The 19,693-nt window shown below is 45.9% G+C and overlaps 1 protein-coding gene across 1 annotated transcript in view; it reads right to left on the bottom strand.

Moving 5' to 3' along the window:
• Window positions 1–19,693, bottom strand: part of LOC115117585 (myosin-10-like) — an 88,985-nt gene that overhangs the window by 44,645 nt on the left and 24,647 nt on the right. The window contains exons 5-11 of the mRNA XM_065015974.1: window positions 14,269–14,296; window positions 11,038–11,152; window positions 3,860–3,873; window positions 3,755–3,764; window positions 1,824–1,916; window positions 1,600–1,663; window positions 1,287–1,385 (exon numbers count right to left, since the gene is read on the bottom strand). Coding sequence (XP_064872046.1) covers window positions 1,287–1,385; window positions 1,600–1,663; window positions 1,824–1,916; window positions 3,755–3,764; window positions 3,860–3,873; window positions 11,038–11,152; window positions 14,269–14,296 — 423 coding nt within the window. The remainder of the gene's footprint in view (window positions 1–1,286; window positions 1,386–1,599; window positions 1,664–1,823; window positions 1,917–3,754; window positions 3,765–3,859; window positions 3,874–11,037; window positions 11,153–14,268; window positions 14,297–19,693) is intronic.

Here is a 19,693-nt window from a genome sequence, read left to right as displayed (position 1 = left end):
ATCTATCTATTCACCAGATCTATCTATTCACCAGATCTATCTATTCACCAGATCTACCTATTCACCAGATCTACCTATTCACCAGATCTATCTATTCACCAGATCTACCTATTCACCAGATCTACCTATTCACCAGATCTACCTATTCACCAGATCTACCTATTCACCAGATCTATCTATTCACCAGATCTATCTATTCACCAGATCTATCTATTCACCAGATCTATCTATTCACCAGATCTACCTATTCACCAGATCTATCTATTCACCAGATCTCTATTCACCAGATCTATCTATTCACCAGATCTATCTATTCACCAGATCTATCTATTCACCAGATCTACCTATTCACCAGATCTATCTATTCACCAGATCTATCTATTCACCAGATCTACCTATTCACCAGATCTATCTATTCACCAGATCTATCTATTCACCAGATCTATCTATTCACCAGATCTCTATTAACCAGATCTATCTATTCACCAGATCTATCTATTCACCAGATCTACCTATTCACCAGATCTACCTATTCACCAGATCTATCTATTCACCAGATCTATCTATTTACCAGATCTATCTATTCACCAGATCTATCTATTCACCAGATCTATCTATTCACCAGATCTACCTATTCACCAGATCTACCTATTCACCAGATCTATCTATTCACCAGATCTATTTATTCACCAGATCTACCTATTCACCAGATCTCTATTAACCAGATCTACCTATTCACCAGATCTATCTATTCACCAGATCTATCTATTCACCAGATCTATCTATTCACCAGATCTATCTATTCACCAGATCTATCTATTCACCAGATCAACCTATTTACCAGATCTATCTATTCACCAGATCTATCTATTCACCAGATCTATTTATTCACCAGATCTATCTATTCACCAGATCTATCTATTCACCAGATCTACCTATTCACCAGATCAACCTATTTACCAGATCTATCTATTCACCAGATCTACCTATTCACCAGATCTCTATTAACCAGATCTACCTATTCACCAGATCTATCTATTCACCAGATCAACCTATTTACCAGATCTATCTATTCACCAGATCTACCTATTCACCAGATCTACCTATTCACCAGATCTCTATTAACCAGATCTACCTATTCACCAGATCTCTATTAACCAGATCTACCTATTCACCAGATCAACCGATTCACCAGATCAACCTATTCACCAGATCAACCTATTCTCCTACCCTCTCTTTCTCCCCTCCCTCTCCTACCCTCTCTTTCTCCTCTCCCCCTCTCTCACCTCTGGTGGCCTCTGAAGCTCCACACATGAGTTGGTAGAAGATGTGAAAGGTCCTTTCATCTTTGGCCTGGCGGATCGCCCTCGACTTCTCCAGCAGGTCTGAGGTCAGGAGTAAAGGAAGGGTTCAATAGCCCCAGACACTAACCTAAGGGCAGTTTTGCATCCCCTGCTTCCCTGAGCTCACCCCTGTGTGTAGGGCAACTTCTACCTGATGACAGATTAGCAGTGACCCAACAGTGAGCATACTAATGAATTACAACAGTAATATTTAGGTTGGGACTCGAAACAGAGTTTGACTGCAGAGGAAGGATACAGGTCTCAATGTTGGCACCGACAATATATCCAGCCACGTCAAAGTTAATACGGATGAATTTGCCCTGAGAGACAAGAGGAGAAGAAATGCGTCAGTTGATGATTAACATATTAATGAAAAAATGATACAAACTCAACAACAAACACAGTAAATAAAAATACAACCAATTAAAAACATACTGTAGATCTTATCTGGGATCAATCTAGATATTAATACATTCTTACAAATCTGGAGGAGTTGTCGTTCTTGACAGTCTTGGCATTTCCGAAGGCCTCCAGGATGGGGTTGGCCTGTAGCAGCTGTCTCTCTAGCTCCCCCTGGAGGACAGGACAGGCACCGCATCAACACTGGGACATACATCACAAAGCAACTCCACAACCCAAAATACTGTTCCCCCAATCACCAGTACAAAAGAGGGGAGACCAGACTCATCAGAGAGCAAACAAAGCAGTAACCCAGTGGTCTCAACTCTGAATTTCAAGATATAGTCTGTAATAGCATCTCAACAGGATGAGTCCAGAGAAATCTAGAGATAAATAGCTTTTCATGTGTTCTCTTACAGACATTTTCAGCATCTAGCCAGCTAACATATGCCAGCCAAGGTGCCAGACTTTGTGCATTCAACAACTCTACATTGGTGCCTTGCCAAGACCTCGGCCAGACGTTGGCGAGACAACGTGTAAGTGGGGTAAGCAGAAACCAACTAGCACAGAGGCTGTGTAATAGCCTGTCCCTGTGCTGTTGCACTAGTTCACATGAATTTATCGTGTCAGTCGAGAACCACGGCGTTAGATCAGAAAGTATGGCCGCAGATGCTATCTCTAGCTTTACGCAGATGCTATCTCTAGCTTTACGCAGATGCTATCTCTAGCTTTACGCAGATGCTATGTCTAGCTTTACGCAGATGCTATCTCTAGCTTTAGCTACACAGTGGCTCAGGCTATAGCTCTACTAGCTCTATAGCTTTAAGTACAGTAGCATTAGCATTATCTAGGGAGCTACTGGAGGGGGATTTAAAAGCGCCAGGTGAAGAACGCCAGCCAAGCAGCACTCAAAGCTACACACAGCAAGAAGCCAGGGCTTTAAATGGGAACAAAACTCAGACTGACAACAATGCACATACTACTAGACAAACGCACGCAACAACACACACACATAAAAGCACGCACACACACAGACAGGTATGTGTGGAGACTCCTGAACAGCCAGAATGTATGCTTAACTATTCTACATGGTAAATGCCTGGTGTATTTGGGCATCATTCACAGGTGTGGCCACCAGAATGGAAGCATTGAGCTCATTCACTGTAAAGGGAGGATGGGGAGGGAGGTCTATAGCCCGGTCTGAGAACAACCTCTAGATCAGAGATCAGAAAAGACTGGATAGGTGTAACCACTAAGGTGATGGCTCTATCTAAGCGTCCAAAGGGTTTAGGGGAGATTCCACCTATCTGGTTTTCAGATGGACGGTTGTTTTAAGACCAAGCTTTTGTGCATCATCAGTGAATTCCAAAGCTTTCCTTCACCGATGAGGGGAATGATTCTGAGACCCACCTATGGGCGGGATTAACACCAGCTGTCAATCAGGAAACTAGAGCATTTCATTGGGCATCTGTATATGGTTTGAAGATTGACAGGTTGTTAATCCAGCCAATCAGGACGTTGAGAGAGATTCATAGACCCGCCCATCACCACTTATTCTAGCACCCATTGGGTGTTGCTACAGATATACCGTACAGTAAAAATCCAAACACCCATAGACACCAGAGAACAGCAGGGCTTTCATTCAGGAGACAGCAACTTTTCAGAACATTCAGACAGAAATGTATTGTCTAAACCAGACAAGATTCTCTCGTACACTGAACAAGATAGTTATGTCTGCTCTATACATTCTACATCTATCTGCAATTCTGCAATGTTTAACCTTAATCAGCCCACAGTGGTGATAGTCTTTATACTTTATATTATACTCACATATTTCACACTCTGAGAGATTGAGAAAAACGGGAAGGTTGAGAGAATCAACGGATGAGACAAACAAACAAAAAAAGACAACAACAGACCAATGAATGCAGTACAAACAAAAACAAAATGCTTGACAGTTATGGAGGAACACATCAGTAATGGTGTTGTTAAAGGATGTTAGTCTGGAGCACAAACCAGAATCTGTAGGCAGAACAGAAGAGAAGGAAAGAGGAGAAGACAGGACAGGATAGAGCCCACTCACCCTGTTCACCATGGAACTGCCCCGGGGCAACGACCTACTGCCATCCATCTGAACACGCAGGAGAGAAGGACAAGAAAGAGGGGGAGGTTGGAGGAGAGAGGGTAGGAGAGAGTGCAAAATCAAGAGGGAGGAGGGAGAGAGGGAGGAAAGGATAGGAGAAAGAAGAGAAGGAAAACAGTAGAAAAAGGGGAGGATAAGGGGCAGTAGGGGGAGGAGAGAACATGAGAGGGGGAATGAGAGGAGATGGCAGGGAGAGGGGACAGGGCAGGGAGAGGGGACAGGGCAGGGAGAGAGGACAGGGCAGGGAGAGGAGATGGCAGGGAGAGAGGACAGGGCAGGGAGAGAGGACAGGGCAGGGAGAGGAGATGGCAGGGAGAGAGGACAGGGCAGGGAGAGAGGACAGGGCAGGGAGAGAGGACAGGGCAGGGAGAGAGGACAGGGCAGGGAGAGGACAGGGCAGGGAGAGGAGATGGCAGGGAGAGAGGACAGGGCAGGGAGAGAGGACAGGGCAGGGAGAGGAGATGGCAGGGAGAGAGGACAGGGCAGGGAGAGAGGACAGGGCAGGGAGAGAGGACAGGGCAGGGGGGGAGAGGACACAGGGAGAGGACAGGGCAGGGAGAGAGGACAGGGCAGGGAGAGAGGACAGGGCAGGGAGAGAGGACAGGGCAGGGAGAGGGGACAGGGCAGGGAGAGAGGACAGGGCAGGGAGAGAGGACAGGGCAGGGAGAGGAGATGGCAGGGAGAGAGGACAGGGCAGGGAGAGAGGACAGGGCAGGGAGAGAGGACAGGGCAGGGAGAGGGGACAGGGCAGGGAGAGAGGACAGGGCAGGGAGAGAGGACAGGACAGGGAGAGGGGACAGGGCAGGGAGAGGGGACAGGGCAGGGAGAGAGGACAGGGCAGGGAGAGAGGACAGGACAAGGAGAGAGGAAAGGGCAGGGAGAGAGGACAGGGCAGGGAGAGGACAGGGCAGGGAGAGAAGACAGGGCAGGGAGAGAGGACAGGGCAGGGAGAGAGGACAGGACAGGGAGAGAGGACAGGACAGGGAGAGGACAGGGCAGGGAGAGAGGACAGGGCAGGGAGAGAGGACAGGGCAGGGAGAGAGGACAGGGCAGGGAGAGAGGACAGGACAAGGAGAGAGGACAGGGCAGGGAGAGAGGACAGGGCAGGGAGAGGACAGGGCAGGGAGAGGAGATGGCAGGGAGAGAGGACAGGGCAGGGAGAGAGGACAGGGCAGGGAGAGGAGATGGCAGGGAGAGAGGACAGGGCAGGGAGAGAGGACAGGGCAGGGAGAGAGGACAGGGCAGGGAGAGAGGACAGGGCAGGGAGAGGACAGGGCAGGGAGAGAGGACAGGGCAGGGAGAGAGGACAGGGCAGGGAGAGAGGACAGGGCAGGGAGAGGGGACAGGGCAGGGGGAGAGAGGACAGGGCAGGGGAGAGAGGACAGGGCAGGGAGAGGAGATGGCAGGGAGAGAGGACAGGGCAGGGAGAGAGGACAGGGCAGGGAGAGAGGACAGGGCAGGGAGAGGGGACAGGGCAGGGAGAGAGGACAGGGCAGGGAGAGAGGACAGGACAGGGAGAGGGGACAGGGCAGGGAGAGGGGACAGGGCAGGGAGAGAGGACAGGGCAGGGAGAGAGGACAGGACAAGGAGAGAGGAAAGGGCAGGGAGAGAGGACAGGGCAGGGAGAGGACAGGGCAGGGAGAGAAGACAGGGCAGGGAGAGAGGACAGGGCAGGGAGAGAGGACAGGACAGGGAGAGAGGACAGGACAGGGAGAGAGGACAGGGCAGGGAGAGAGGACAGGGCAGGGAGAGAGGACAGGGCAGGGAGAGAGGACAGGGCAGGGAGAGAGGACAGGGCAGGGAGAGAGGACAGGACAAGGAGAGAGGACAGGGCAGGGAGAGAGGACAGGGCAGGAAGAGAGGACAGGGCAGGGAGAGAGGACAGGGCAGGGAGAGAGGACAGGGCAGGGAGAGAGGACAGGGCAGGGAGAGAGGAGAGGAGCAGAGAGGCAGGAATGATTATCGAGGTCACTCTATATTGATTCCTCCAGCGGCACTTGATCAGCAAGAAGAACAGTAGTAGACAGGAAGTCATGGAGTAGTAGCAACATGTAGTGTAATACAAAATGTAGCAGTACACCTTGTTTCAACCATAGTTTCAATATACATCTTTAACACAACTTCATAACAAGTCATAACAAGTCCTCCCTACACCCTCTCGTTCTTTCACTTTCTTCCTGCCTTATTCTGTTTCCCCATCCACTCCCTCAGACAGGACAATAAACATCATCCATCAATCAACCCTCTCCCTCAGTCAGGACAATAAACATCATCCATCAATCAACCCTCTCCCTCAGCCAGGACAATAAACATCATCAATCAATTCTCTCCCTCAGTCAGGACAATAAACATCATCCATCAATCAATCCTCTCCCTCAGCCAGGACAATAAACATCATCCATCAATCAACCCTCTCCCTCAGTCAGGACAATAAACATCATCCATCAATCAACCCTCTCCCTCAGTCAGGACAATAAACATCATCCATCCATCAATCCTCTCACTCAGTCAGGACAATAAACATCATCCATCAATCAACCCTCTCCCTCAGTCAGGACAATAAACATCATCCATCAATCAACCCTCTCCCTCAGTCAGGACAATAAACATCATCCATCAATCAACCCTCTCCCTCAGTCAGGACAATAAACATCATCCATCAATCAACCTTCTCCCTCAGTCAGGACAATAAACATCATCCATCAATCAACCCTCTCCCTCAGTCAGGACAATAAACATCATCCATCAATCAACCCTCTCCCTCAGTCAGGACAATAAACATCATCCTTCAATCAACCCTCTCCCTCAGTCAGGACAATAAACATCATCCATCAATCAAGCCTCTCCCTCAGTCAGCACAATAAACATCATCCATCCAACAATCCACTCACTCAGTCAGGACAATAAACATCATCCATCCATCAATCCTCTCCCTCAGTCAGGACAATAAACATCATCCATCAATCCACTCCCTCAGTCAGGACAATAAACATCATCCCTCAATCAATCCACTCCCTCAGTCAGGACAATAAATATCATCCATCAATCAACCCTCTCCTTCAGTCAGGACAATAAACATTATCCATCCATCAATCCAATCCCTCAGTCAGGACAATAAACACCATCCATCCATCAATCCACTCCCTCAGTCAGGACAATAAACATCATCAATCAACCCTCTCCCTCAGTCAGGACAATAAACATCATCCATCAATCAATCCTCTCCCTCAGTCAGGACAATAAACAACATCCATCCATCAATCCTCTCCCTCAGTCAGGACAATAAACATCATCCATCAATCCTCTCCCTCAGTCAGGACAATAAACATCATCCATCAATCCTCTCCCTCAGTCAGGACAATAAACATCATCCATCAATCAATCCTCCGCCTCAGTCAGGACAATAAACATCATCCATCAATCAATCCTCTCCCTCAGTCAGGACAATAAACATCATCCATCAATCAATCCTCTCCCCCAGCCAGGACAATAAACATCATCAATCAATCCTCTCCCTCAGTCAGGACAATAAACATCATCCATCAATCAATCCTCTCCCGCAGCCAGGACAATAAACATCATCAATCAAACCTCTCCCTCAGTCAGGACAATAAACATCATCCATCAATCAATCCTCTCCCTCAGTCAGGACAATAAACATCATCCATCCATCAATCCTCTCCCTCAGTCAGGACAATAAACATCATCCATCAATCCACTCCCTCAGTCAGGACAATAAACATCATCCCTCAATCAATCCACTCCCTCAGTCAGGACAATAAATATCATCCATCAATCAACCCTCTCCTTCAGTCAGGACAATAAACATTATCCATCCATCAATCCAATCCCTCAGTCAGGACAATAAACACCATCCATCCATCAATCCACTCCCTCAGTCAGGACAATAAACATCATCAATCAACCCTCTCCCTCAGTCAGGACAATAAACATCATCCATCCATCAATCCTCTCCCTCAGTCAGGACAATAAACATCATCCATCAATCCTCTCCCTCAGTCAGGACAATAAACATCATCCATCAATCCTCTCCCTCAGTCAGGACAATAAACATCATCCATCAATCAATCCTCTCCCTCAGTCAGGACAATAAACATCATCCATCAATCAATCCTCTCCCCCAGCCAGGACAATAAACATCATCAATCAATCCTCTCCCTCAGTCAGGACAATAAACATCATCCATCAATCAATCCTCTCCCTCAGTCAGGACAATAAACATCATCCATCAATCAATCCTCTCCCCCAGCCAGGACAATAAACATCATCAATCAATCCTCTCCCTCAGTCAGGACAATAAACATCATCCATCAATCAATCCTCTCCCTCAGCCAGGACAATAAACATCATCCATCCATCAATCCTCTCCCTCAGTCAGGACAATAAACATCATCCATCAATCCACTCCCTCAGTCAGGACAATAAACATCATCCCTCAATCAATCCACTCCCTCAGTCAGGACAATAAATATCATCCATCAATCAACCCTCTCCTTCAGTCAGGACAATAAACATTATCCATCCATCAATCCAATCCCTCAGTCAGGACAATAAACACCATCCATCCATCAATCCACTCCCTCAGTCAGGACAATAAACATCATCAATCAACCCTCTACCTCAGTCAGGACAATAAACATCATCCATCAATCAATCCTCTCCCTCAGTCAGGACAATAAACAACATCCATCCATCAATCCTCTCCCTCAGTCAGGACAATAAACATCATCCATCAATCCTCTCCCTCAGTCAGGACAATAAACATCATCCATCAATCCTCTCCCTCAGTCAGGACAATAAACATCATCCATCAAGCAATCCTCCGCCTCAGTCAGGACAATAAACATCATCCATCAATCAATCCTCTCCCTCAGTCAGGACAATAAACATCATCCATCAATCAATCCTCTCCCCCAGCCAGGACAATAAACATCATCAATCAATCCTCTCCCTCAGTCAGGACAATAAACATCATCCATCAATCAATCCTCTCCCGCAGCCAGGACAATAAACATCATCAATCAAACCTCTCCCTCAGTCAGGACAATAAACATCATCCATCAATCAATCCTCTCCCTCAGCCAGGACAATAAACATCATCAATCAACCCTCTCCCTCAGTCAGGACAATAAACATCATCCATCAATCCATCCTCTCCCTCAGCCAGGACAATAAACATCATCCATCCATCAATCCTCTCCCTCAGTCAGGACAATAAACATCATCCATCAATCCACTCCCTCAGTCAGGACAATAAACATCATCCCTCAATCAATCCACTCCCTCAGTCAGGACAATAAATATCATCCATCAATCAACCCTCTCCCTCAGTCAGGACAATAAACATCATCCATCCATCAATCCTCTCCCTCAGTCAGGACAATAAACATCATCCATCAATCAACCCTCTCCCTCAGTCAGGACAATAAACATCATCCCTCAATCAATCCACTCCCTCAGTCAGGACAATAAACATCATCCATCCATCAATCCACTCCCTCAGTCAGGACAATAAACACCATCCATCCATCAATCCACTCCCTCAGTCAGGACAATAAACATCATCAATCAACCCTCTCCCTCAGTCAGGACAATAAACATCATCCATCAATCCTCTCCCTCAGTCAGGACAATAAACAACATCCATCAATCAATTCCCCCACTCAGGACAATAAACATCATCCATCAATCAATCCTCTCCCTCAGCCAGGACAATAAACATCATCAATCAAACCTCTCCCTCAGTCAGGACAATAAACATCATCCATCAATCAACCCTCTCCCTCAGCCAGGACAATAAACATCATCAATCAATCCTCTCCCTCAGTCAGGACAATAAACATCATCCATCAATCAATCCTCTCCCTCAGCCAGGACAATAAACATCATCAATCAACCCTCTCCCTCAGTCAGGACAATAAACATCATCCATCAATCAACCCTCTCCCTCAGTCAGGACAATAAACATCATCCATCCATCAATCCTCTCCCTCAGTCAGGACAATAAACATCATCCATCAATCAACCCTCTCCCTCAGTCAGGACAATAAACATCATCCCTCAATCAATCCACTCCCTCAGTCAGGACAATAAACATCATCCATCCATCAATCCACTCCCTCAGTCAGGACAATAAACACCATCCATCCATCAATCCACTCCCTCAGTCAGGACAATAAACATCATCAATCAACCCTCTCTCTCAGTCAGGACAATAAACATCATCCATCAATCCTCTCCCTCAGTCAGGACAATAAACAACATCCATCAATCAATTCCCCCAGTCAGGACAATAAACATCATCCATCAATCAATCCTCTCCCTCAGCCAGGACAATAAACATCATCAATCAAACCTCTCCCTCAGTCAGGACAATAAACATCATCCATCAATCAAACCTCTCCCTCAGTCAGGACAATAAACATCATCCATCAATCAATCCTCTCCCTCAGCCAGGACAATAAACATCATCAATCAAGCCTCTCCCTCAGTCAGGACAATAAACATCATCCATCAATCAATCCTCTCCCTCAGTCAGGACAATAAACATCATCCATCAATCAGTCCTCTCCCTCAGCCAGGACAATAAACATCATCAATCAATCCTCTCCCTCAGTCAGGACAATAAACATCATCCATCAATCCTCTCCCTCAGCCAGGACAATAAACATCATCAATCAACCCTCTCCCTCAGTCAGGACAATAAACATCATCCATCAATCAATCCTCTCCCTCAGCCAGGACAATAAACATCATAAATCAATCCTCTCCCTCAGTCAGGACAATAAACATCATCCATCAATCCTCTCCCTCAGTCAGGACAATAAACATCATCCATCAATCAATCCTCTCCCTCAGTCAGGACAATAAACAGCATCCATCAATCAAGCCTCTCCCTCAGTCAGGACAATAAACCTCATTCATCAATCAATTCTCATCCTATTCTTGTCCTTCTTCATCCAATTCATCTCTTTCCTCACATCTTCTTCCCCTCCTCTGTCTTTGTATCCTGACCAAGCTCTCCTTTCCTCCTCTCCCCCATTTCCTCCATATAGTCACTTCTTCCTCCCCCCTTCTCCGCTCCCCCTCCCCTCCCCCTCTTCTCCCGCTCTCTCTCCTTCACCAGTTTACCTGTGAGGCCTCCTTGTTTCTACCCAGAGTTCCAGTCTTATGGGATGAGGCCACATGAGCCAGATACTGGATGACTTTCTTAGTGTTCTCTGTCTTCCCTGCGCCAGACTCGCCGCTGGAACACACACACACACACACACACACACACACACACACACACACACACACACACACACACACACACACACACACACACACACAGAAACAAGTATGAGAAACTCACACACATAAACCACATCTCGTTTCACAAGGGTCCTCCATAAAAACACACATATACAACCCAGTTATGAAGGACATATAAACACAACACAAACACATATAACAGAAAGGACACTATACACACATGTAGGCCACCAGGGAACAGAGGAACCATGCAGTGTATTCCTCTCTACACACGTGTAGGCCACCAGGGAACAGAGGAACCATGCAGTGTATTCCTCTCTACACACGTGTAGGCCACCAGGGAACAGAGGAACCGTGCAGTGTATTCCTCTCTACACACGTGTAGGCCACCAGGGAACAGAGGAACCATGCAGTGTATTCCTCTATACACACGTGTAGGCCACCAGGGAACAGAGGAACCATGCAGTGTATTCCTCTATACACACATGTAGGCCACCAGGGAACAGAGGAACCATGCAGTGTATTCCTCTATACACACGTGTAGGCCACCAGGGAACAGAGGAACCATGCAGTGATTTCCTCTATACACACGTGTAGGCCACCAGGGAACAGAGGAACCATGCAGTGTATTCCTCTATACACACGTGTAGGCCACCAGGGAACAGAGGAACCATGCAGTGTATTCCTCTCTACACACGTGTAGGCCACCAGGGAACAGAGGAACCATGCAGTGTATTCCTCTATACACACATACACACATGTAGGCCACCAGGGAACAGAGGAACCATGCAGTGTATTCCTCTATACACACATGTAGGCCACCAGGGAACAGAGGAACCATGCAGTGATTTCCTCTATACACACGTGTAGGCCACCAGGGAACAGAGGAACCATGCAGTGTATTCCTCTCTACACACGTGTAGGCCACCAGGGAACAGAGGAACCATGCAGTGTATTCCTCTATACACACATGTAGGCCACCAGGGAACAGAGGAACCATGCAGTGTATTCCTCTATACACACGTGTAGGCCACCAGGGAACAGAGGAACCATGCAGTGATTTCCTCTATACACACGTGTAGGCCACCAGGGAACAGAGGAACCATGCAGTGTATTCCTCTATACACACGTGTAGGCCACCAGGGAACAGAGGAACCATGCAGTGTATTCCTCTATACACACATGTAGGCCACCAGGGAACAGAGGAACCATGCAGTGTATTCCTCTATACACACGTGTAGGCCACCAGGGAACAGAGGAACCATGCAGTGATTTCCTCTATACACACGTGTAGGCCACCAGGGAACAGAGGAACCATGCAGTGTATTCCTCTATACACACGTGTAGGCCACCAGGGAACAGAGGAACCATGCAGTGTATTCCTCTATACACACGTGTAGGCCACCAGGGAACAGAGGAACCATGCAGTGTATTCCTCTATACACACGTGTAGGCCACCAGGGACCAGAGGAACCATGCAGTGTATTCCTCTATACACACGTGTAGGCCACCAGGGAACAGAAGAGCCATGCAGTGTATTCCTCTATACACACGTGTAGGCCACCAGGGAACAGAGGAACCATGCAGTGAATTCCTCTATACACACGTGTAGGCCACCAGGGAACAGAGGAACCATGCAGTGTATTCCTCTATACACACGTGTAGGCCACCAGGGAACAGAGGAACCATGCAGTGTATTCCTCTATACACACGTGTAGGCCACCAGGGACCAGAGGAACCATGCAGTGTATTCCTCTATACACACGTGTAGGCCACCAGGGAACAGAAGAGCCATGCAGTGTATTCCTCTATACACACGTGTAGGCCACCAGGGAACAGAGGAACCATGCAGTGAATTCCTCTATACACACGTGTAGGCCACCAGGGACCAGAGGAACCATGCAGTGTATTCCTCTATACACACGTGTAGGCCACCAGGGAACAGAAGAGCCATGCAGTGTGTTCCTCTATACACACGTGTAGGCCACCAGGGAACAGAGGAACCATGCAGTGAATTCCTCTATACACACGTGTAGGCCACCAGGGACCAGAGGAACCATGCAGTGTATTCCTCTATACACACGTGTAGGCCACCAGGGAACAGAGGAACCATGCAGTCTATTTCTCTATACACACGTGTAGGCCACCAGGGAACAGAGGAGCCATGCAGTGTATTCCTCTATACACACGTGTAGGCCACCAGGGAACAGAGGAACCATGCAGTGTATTCCTCTATACACACGTGTAGGCCACCAGGGAACAGAGGAACCATGCAGTGTATTCCTCTATACACAGAGAGCAGGTGTGCAGGATACAGACACTAGTCATTGTGTTGCTGTTGGATGGGAATAAAGGAGAATACAGGAGACTGACTGGGGGAAACTAAATATACTTCTAGTGTTGGAGGGGGACTGGGCTGTAAAAGTTTAAAAACAGGATCCTAGCAGAAACTAAGCTATACTCAGCTTCAGTAATCTAAATTGGGATCATTTACCATGGTGAGAATACAGACGGACAAAAGACAGACAAGACAGGCAGACAGACAGGCAGACAGACAAGTCAAAAGACAGACAAGACAGGCAGACAGGTCAAAAGACAGGCAAGACAGACAGACAGACAGGTCAAAAGACAGGTAAAAGTTTAAAAACAGGATCCTAGCAGAAACTAAGCTATACTCAGCTTCAGTAATCTAAATTGGGATCATTTACCATGGTGAGAATACAGACGGACAAACGACAGACAAGACAGGCAGACAGACAGGCAAACAGACAGACAAGACAGGCAGACAGACAGGCAAACAGACAGACAAGACAGGCAGACAGACAGGCATGCAGGCAGACAAGACAGGCAGACAGGCAGGCAGACAGGCATGTAGGCAGGCAGGCAGACAAGACAGGCAAACAAGACAGGCAGACAGACAGGTAGACAGACAGACAGGCAGGCAGGCAGGCATGTAGGCAGGCAGGCAGACAAGACAGGCAGACGAGACAGGCAGACAGACAGGCAGGCAGACAAGACAGGCAGACAGACAGGCAGGCAGACAAGACTGGCAGACATACAGGTAGACATACAGGTAGACAGACAGATATATAACCCCAGGTTACTCACGTGCAGAGGATAGATTGATCTTCTCTGTCTGTGAGAGAATAATAACGAAAGCAGAATATGTCAGTCTTTCATATTACCCAATGAACAGTACTACCTTCACTTCTTACACCAGTAATCACTGTAACAGTAATACCTTCACTTCTTACACCAGTAATCACTGTAACAGTACTACCTTCACTTCTTACACCAGTAATCACTGTAACAGTAATACCTTCACTTCTTACACCAGTAATCACTGTAACAGTACTACCTTCACCTCTTACACCAGTAATCACTGTAACAGTACTACCTTCACTTCTTACACCAGTAATCACTGTAACAGTACTACCTTCACCTCTTACACCAGTAATCACTGTAACAGTACTACCTTCACTTCTTACACCAGTAATCACTGTAACAGTACTACCTTCACCTCTTACACCAGTAATCACTGTAACAGTAATACCTTCACTTCTTACACCAGTAATCACTGTAACAGTAATACCTTCACCTCTTACACCAGTAATCACTGTAACAGTAATACCTTCACCTCTTACACCAGTAATCACTGTAACAGTACTACCTTCACCTCTTGTACCAGTAATCACTGTAACAGTAATACCTTCACCTCTTACACCAGTAATCACTGTAACAGTAATACCTTCACCTCTTACACCAGTAATCACTGTAACAGTACTACCTTCACCTCTTACACCAGTAATCACTGTAACAGTACTACCTTCACTTCTTACACCAGTAATCACTGTAACAGTACTACCTTCACTTCTTACACCAGTAATCACTGTAACAGTAATACCTTCACTTCTTACACCAGTAATCACTGTAACAGTAATACCTTCACTTCTTACACCAGTAATCACTGTAACAGTACTACCTTCACTTCTTACACCAGTAATCACTGTAACAGTACTACCTTCACTTCTTACACCAGTAATCACTGTAACAGTACTACCTTCACCTCTTACACCAGTAATCACTGTAACAGTACTACCTTCACTTCTTACACCAGTAATCACTGTAACAGTAATACCTTCACTTCTTACACCAGTAATCACTGTAACAGTACTACCTTCACTTCTTACACCAGTAATCACTGTAACAGTACTACCTTCACCTCTTACACCAGTAATCACTGTAACAGTACTACCTTCACTTCTTACACCAGTAATCACTGTAACAGTACTACCTTCACCTCTTACACCAGTAATCACTGTAACAGTACTACCTTCACCTCTTACACCAGTAATCACTGTAACAGTACTACCTTCACTTCTTACACCAGTAATCACTGTAACAGTACTACCTTCACCTCTTACACCAGTAATCACTGTAACAGTACTACCTTCACTTCTTACACCAGTAATCACTGTAACAGTACTACCTTCACCTCTTACACCAGTAATCACTGTAACAGTAATCACAGTAACAGTACCAGTAATCACTGTAACAGTACTACCTTCACCTCTTACACCAGTAATCACTGTAACAGTACTACCTTCACCTCTTACACCAGTAATCACTGTAACAGTACTACCTTCACTTCTTACACCAGTAATCACTGTAACAGTAATACCTTCACTTCTTACACCAGTAATCACTGTAACAGTACTACCATCACTTCTTATACCAGTAATCACTGTAACAAGGGGATCGATACACTTGTCAATCTATGTCAGAGAACCTGACTGAAACACAAAGGCTGTCAGTGTGTATGTGATTTCAACAGCTCTCACTGAGCAGCATTGTCGTGTAGTGAGGAGGAAGGAGGTCAAAGCTACAGAAGTGGTCTCTCCAGACAGACCTCAGACCTCTGCTCCAGCCCACACTGCAGACACCAACACAATGGCCTGACCTTGTCTGTTACATTTCTGGTGTGTTTGTTTTAAAGGTTTCCTCTGAACCACAGACACACACACAGAGAGCCAAGCACACACACGCGCATGTGCACAGACATACAGGGACACGCACACATACCAGTCATACTGGTTCAATTATCAATAGGATCACAGATCACGGACACACACCTGTCACATTGAAAGAAAGAATGAGAGAGAGAGAGAGAGAGAGAGAGAGAGAGAGAGTTGTTGTCTAATGAATTGACCTCGGGGCAGAAACGTTGCTCAATCTGTCTCTAACTGGTTTTAATGGAGGAGTGGAGCAATCCGTGTCTGTTTGTCACGCTCCTATCATAATACATGTGGTGTGGGAAAAGTCCCAGAATGAACTGTAATTACTCCTGCCATTTGCAGAGATATTCTCATTGCCAATGTTTCCATATGCTTCCACAAAAAACATGGATTTACAGTGCATTCAGAAAGTATTCAGACCCCTTCCCTTTTTCCACATTTTGTTACATTACAGCCTTATTCTAAAATAGATGTTCTTTTATCATCAATTTACACACAATACCCCATAATGACAATGCGAATACACAAGTATTCAGACCTTGTACTATAAGACTAGAAATTGAGCTCAGGTTCATCCTGTTTCCATTCATCATCCTTGAGATGTTTCTACAACTTGATTAGAGTCCACCTGTGGTAAATTAATTTGATTGGACATGATTTGGAAAGGCACACACCTGTCTATATAAGGATGACAGTGACAGTTGACAGTGCATGTCAGAGCAAAAAACAAGCCATGAGGTCAAAGCAATTGTCCCTAGAGCTCCAAGACAGGATTGTGTCGAGCCACAGATCTGGGTAAGGGTACCAAAAAATGGATGCAGCATCGAAGGTCACCAAGAACACAGTGGCCTCCATCATTCTTAAATGAATGAAGTTTGGAACCACCAATTTCTAACAACCTGTTTTTGTCATTATTGGGTGTTGGGTGTAGATTGACGAGGGAAAAAAACTATTTAATACATTTTAGAATAAGGCTGTAATGTAACAAAATGTATATTTGATTTAACTAGGCAAGTCAGTTAAGAACAATTTCTTATTTTCAATGACGGCCTAGGAACGGTGGGTTAACTGCCTGTTCAGGGGCCGAATGACAGATTTGTACCCTGTCAGCTCGGGGGTTTGAACTTGCAACCTTCCGGTTACTAGTCCAACGCTCTAACCACTAGGCTACCCTGCCGCTCCATATGGTATTTACACTGTCAGCAGGGTCTCCGTTGGGAAAATGTGGCACCAAACAATGTGGCCGGGAAGATTATAATTTACTGGCCATTTGAGAAATGTATCAGACACATTTGCATTGGTTGTGTAACCCCTTAGGGCGTCCACTCACGGTGCTCAGAATGACAGAAATCAAATTTACATTATGGTAATTCATCTGAACAAAACATGCAACTCCTGTAATGAATTAGCCAATAAAAATATATTTTCAAGCCTCCCGAGTGGCGCAGCGGTCTAAGGCACTGCATCGCAGTGCTTGAGGTGTCACTACAGACCCGGGTTTGATCCCGGGCTGTGTCACAACTGGCTGTGACAGGGAGTCCCATAGGGCGGCGCACAATTGGCCCAGCGTAGTCCGGGTTAGTTTTGGCCGGGCGGGTTTTACTTGGCTCATTGTGCTCTAGCGACTCCTTGTGGCAGGCCGGGCGCCTGCAGGCTGACTACGGTCGTAAGTTTAACAGTGTTTCCTCCGACACGTTGGTGCAACTGGCTTCTGGGTTAAGCGGGCGGGTGTTAAGAAGCGCGGTTTGGCGGCTCATGGTCATGTTTCAGAGGACGCATGACTCTACCTTAGCCTCTCCCGATTCCTTTGGGGAGTTGAGCGATGAGACAAGATCGCAATTGGATCGCAATTGGATATCAAGAAATTGGGGAGAAAAAGGGAAATAAAAATATCTGTTAGAAACTTAGAAAGAGAGTGAATCAAAAGATGCAACAACTAGAATGGGTTGCTAATATGACTAGGATGATGAATTTGGCTTCAGGACAACGAAGGAAAGTTGATATGAAAACCAATAGAACAGGAGAGAAATGGCATATGAGGAAGTCTTCCACAGACAGCGTACGTGGGAAAAGGCCTACAGTTGAAGTCGGAAGTTTAAATACACCTTAGCCAAATACACTTAAACTCAGTTTTCATAATTCCTGACATTTAATCCGAGTAAATTGTCCCTGTCAGTTAGGATCACCATTTCATTTTAAGAATGAAAATGTCAGAATAATAGTAGAGAAAATAATTTATTTCAGCTTTTATTTCTTTCATCACATTCCCAGTGGGTCAGAAGTTTACATACACTCAATTAGTTTTTGGTAGCATTGCCTTTAAATTGTTTGACTTGGGTCAAACGTTTCAGGTAGCCTTCCACAAGCTTCCCACATTAAGTTGGGTGAATTTTGGCCCATTCCTCCTGACAGAGCTGGTGTAACGGAGTCAGGTTTGTAGGCCTCCTTGCTCGCACACGCTTTTTCAGTAATGCCAACACATTTTCTATGGGATTGAGGTCAAGGCTTTGTGATGGCCACTCCAGTACCTTGGCTTTGTTGTCCTTAAGCCATTTTGCCACAACTTCGGAAGTATGCTTGGGGTCATTGTCCATTTGGAAGACCGATATGTGACTGATGTCTTGAGATGTTGCTTCAATATATCCACATAATTTCCCTTCCTCATGATGACATCTATTTTGTGAAGTGCACCAGTCACTCCTGCAGCAAAGCACCCCACAACATGATGCTGCCACCCCCGTGCTTCACGGTTGAGATTGTGTTCTTCGGCTTGCAAGCCTCACCCTTTTTCCTCCAAGCATAACAATGGTCATTATGGCCAAACAGTTCTATTTTTGTTTCATCAGACCAGAGGATATTTCTGCAAAAAGTAAATCTTTGTCCCCATGTGCAGTTGCAAACCGTAGTCTGTCTTTTTTATGGCGGTTTGGAGCAGTGGCTTCTTCCTTGCTGAACGGCCTTTCAGGTTATGTTGATATAGGACTCGTTTTATAGATACGGATATAGATACTTTTATACCTGTTTCCTCCAACATCTTCTCAAGATCCTTTGCTGCTGTTCTGGGATTGATTTGCACTTTTTGCACCTTCCCGAGCAGTATGACGCCTGTGTGGTCCCATGGTGTTTATACTTGCATACTATTGTTTGTACAGATGAACGTGGTAACTTCAGGTGATGGAAATTGCTCCCAAGGATGAACCAGACTTGTGGAGGTCTACAATTTTTTTCTGAGGTCTTGGCTGATATATTTTGATTTTTCCATGCTGTCAAGCAAAGAGGCAGTGAGTTTGAAGGTAGGCCTTGAAATACATCCACAGGTACACCTCCAATTGATTCAAATGATGTCAATTAGCCTATCAGAAGCTTCTAAAGCCATGACATCATTTTCTGGAATTTTCCAAGCTGTTTAAAGGCACAGTCAACTTAGTGTATGTAAACTTCTGACCCACTGGAATTGTGATACAGTGAATTATAAATGAAATAATCTGTCTGTAAACAATTGTTGGAAAAATTACAAA

Source organism: Oncorhynchus nerka, unplaced genomic scaffold (genome assembly GCF_034236695.1).
Source record: "Oncorhynchus nerka isolate Pitt River unplaced genomic scaffold, Oner_Uvic_2.0 unplaced_scaffold_1187, whole genome shotgun sequence".
Classification (NCBI taxonomy): domain Eukaryota; kingdom Metazoa; phylum Chordata; class Actinopteri; order Salmoniformes; family Salmonidae; genus Oncorhynchus; species Oncorhynchus nerka.
The sequence above is the reverse complement of the archived record's forward strand: the minus strand, read 5'-3'. Positions and strand labels throughout refer to the sequence as shown.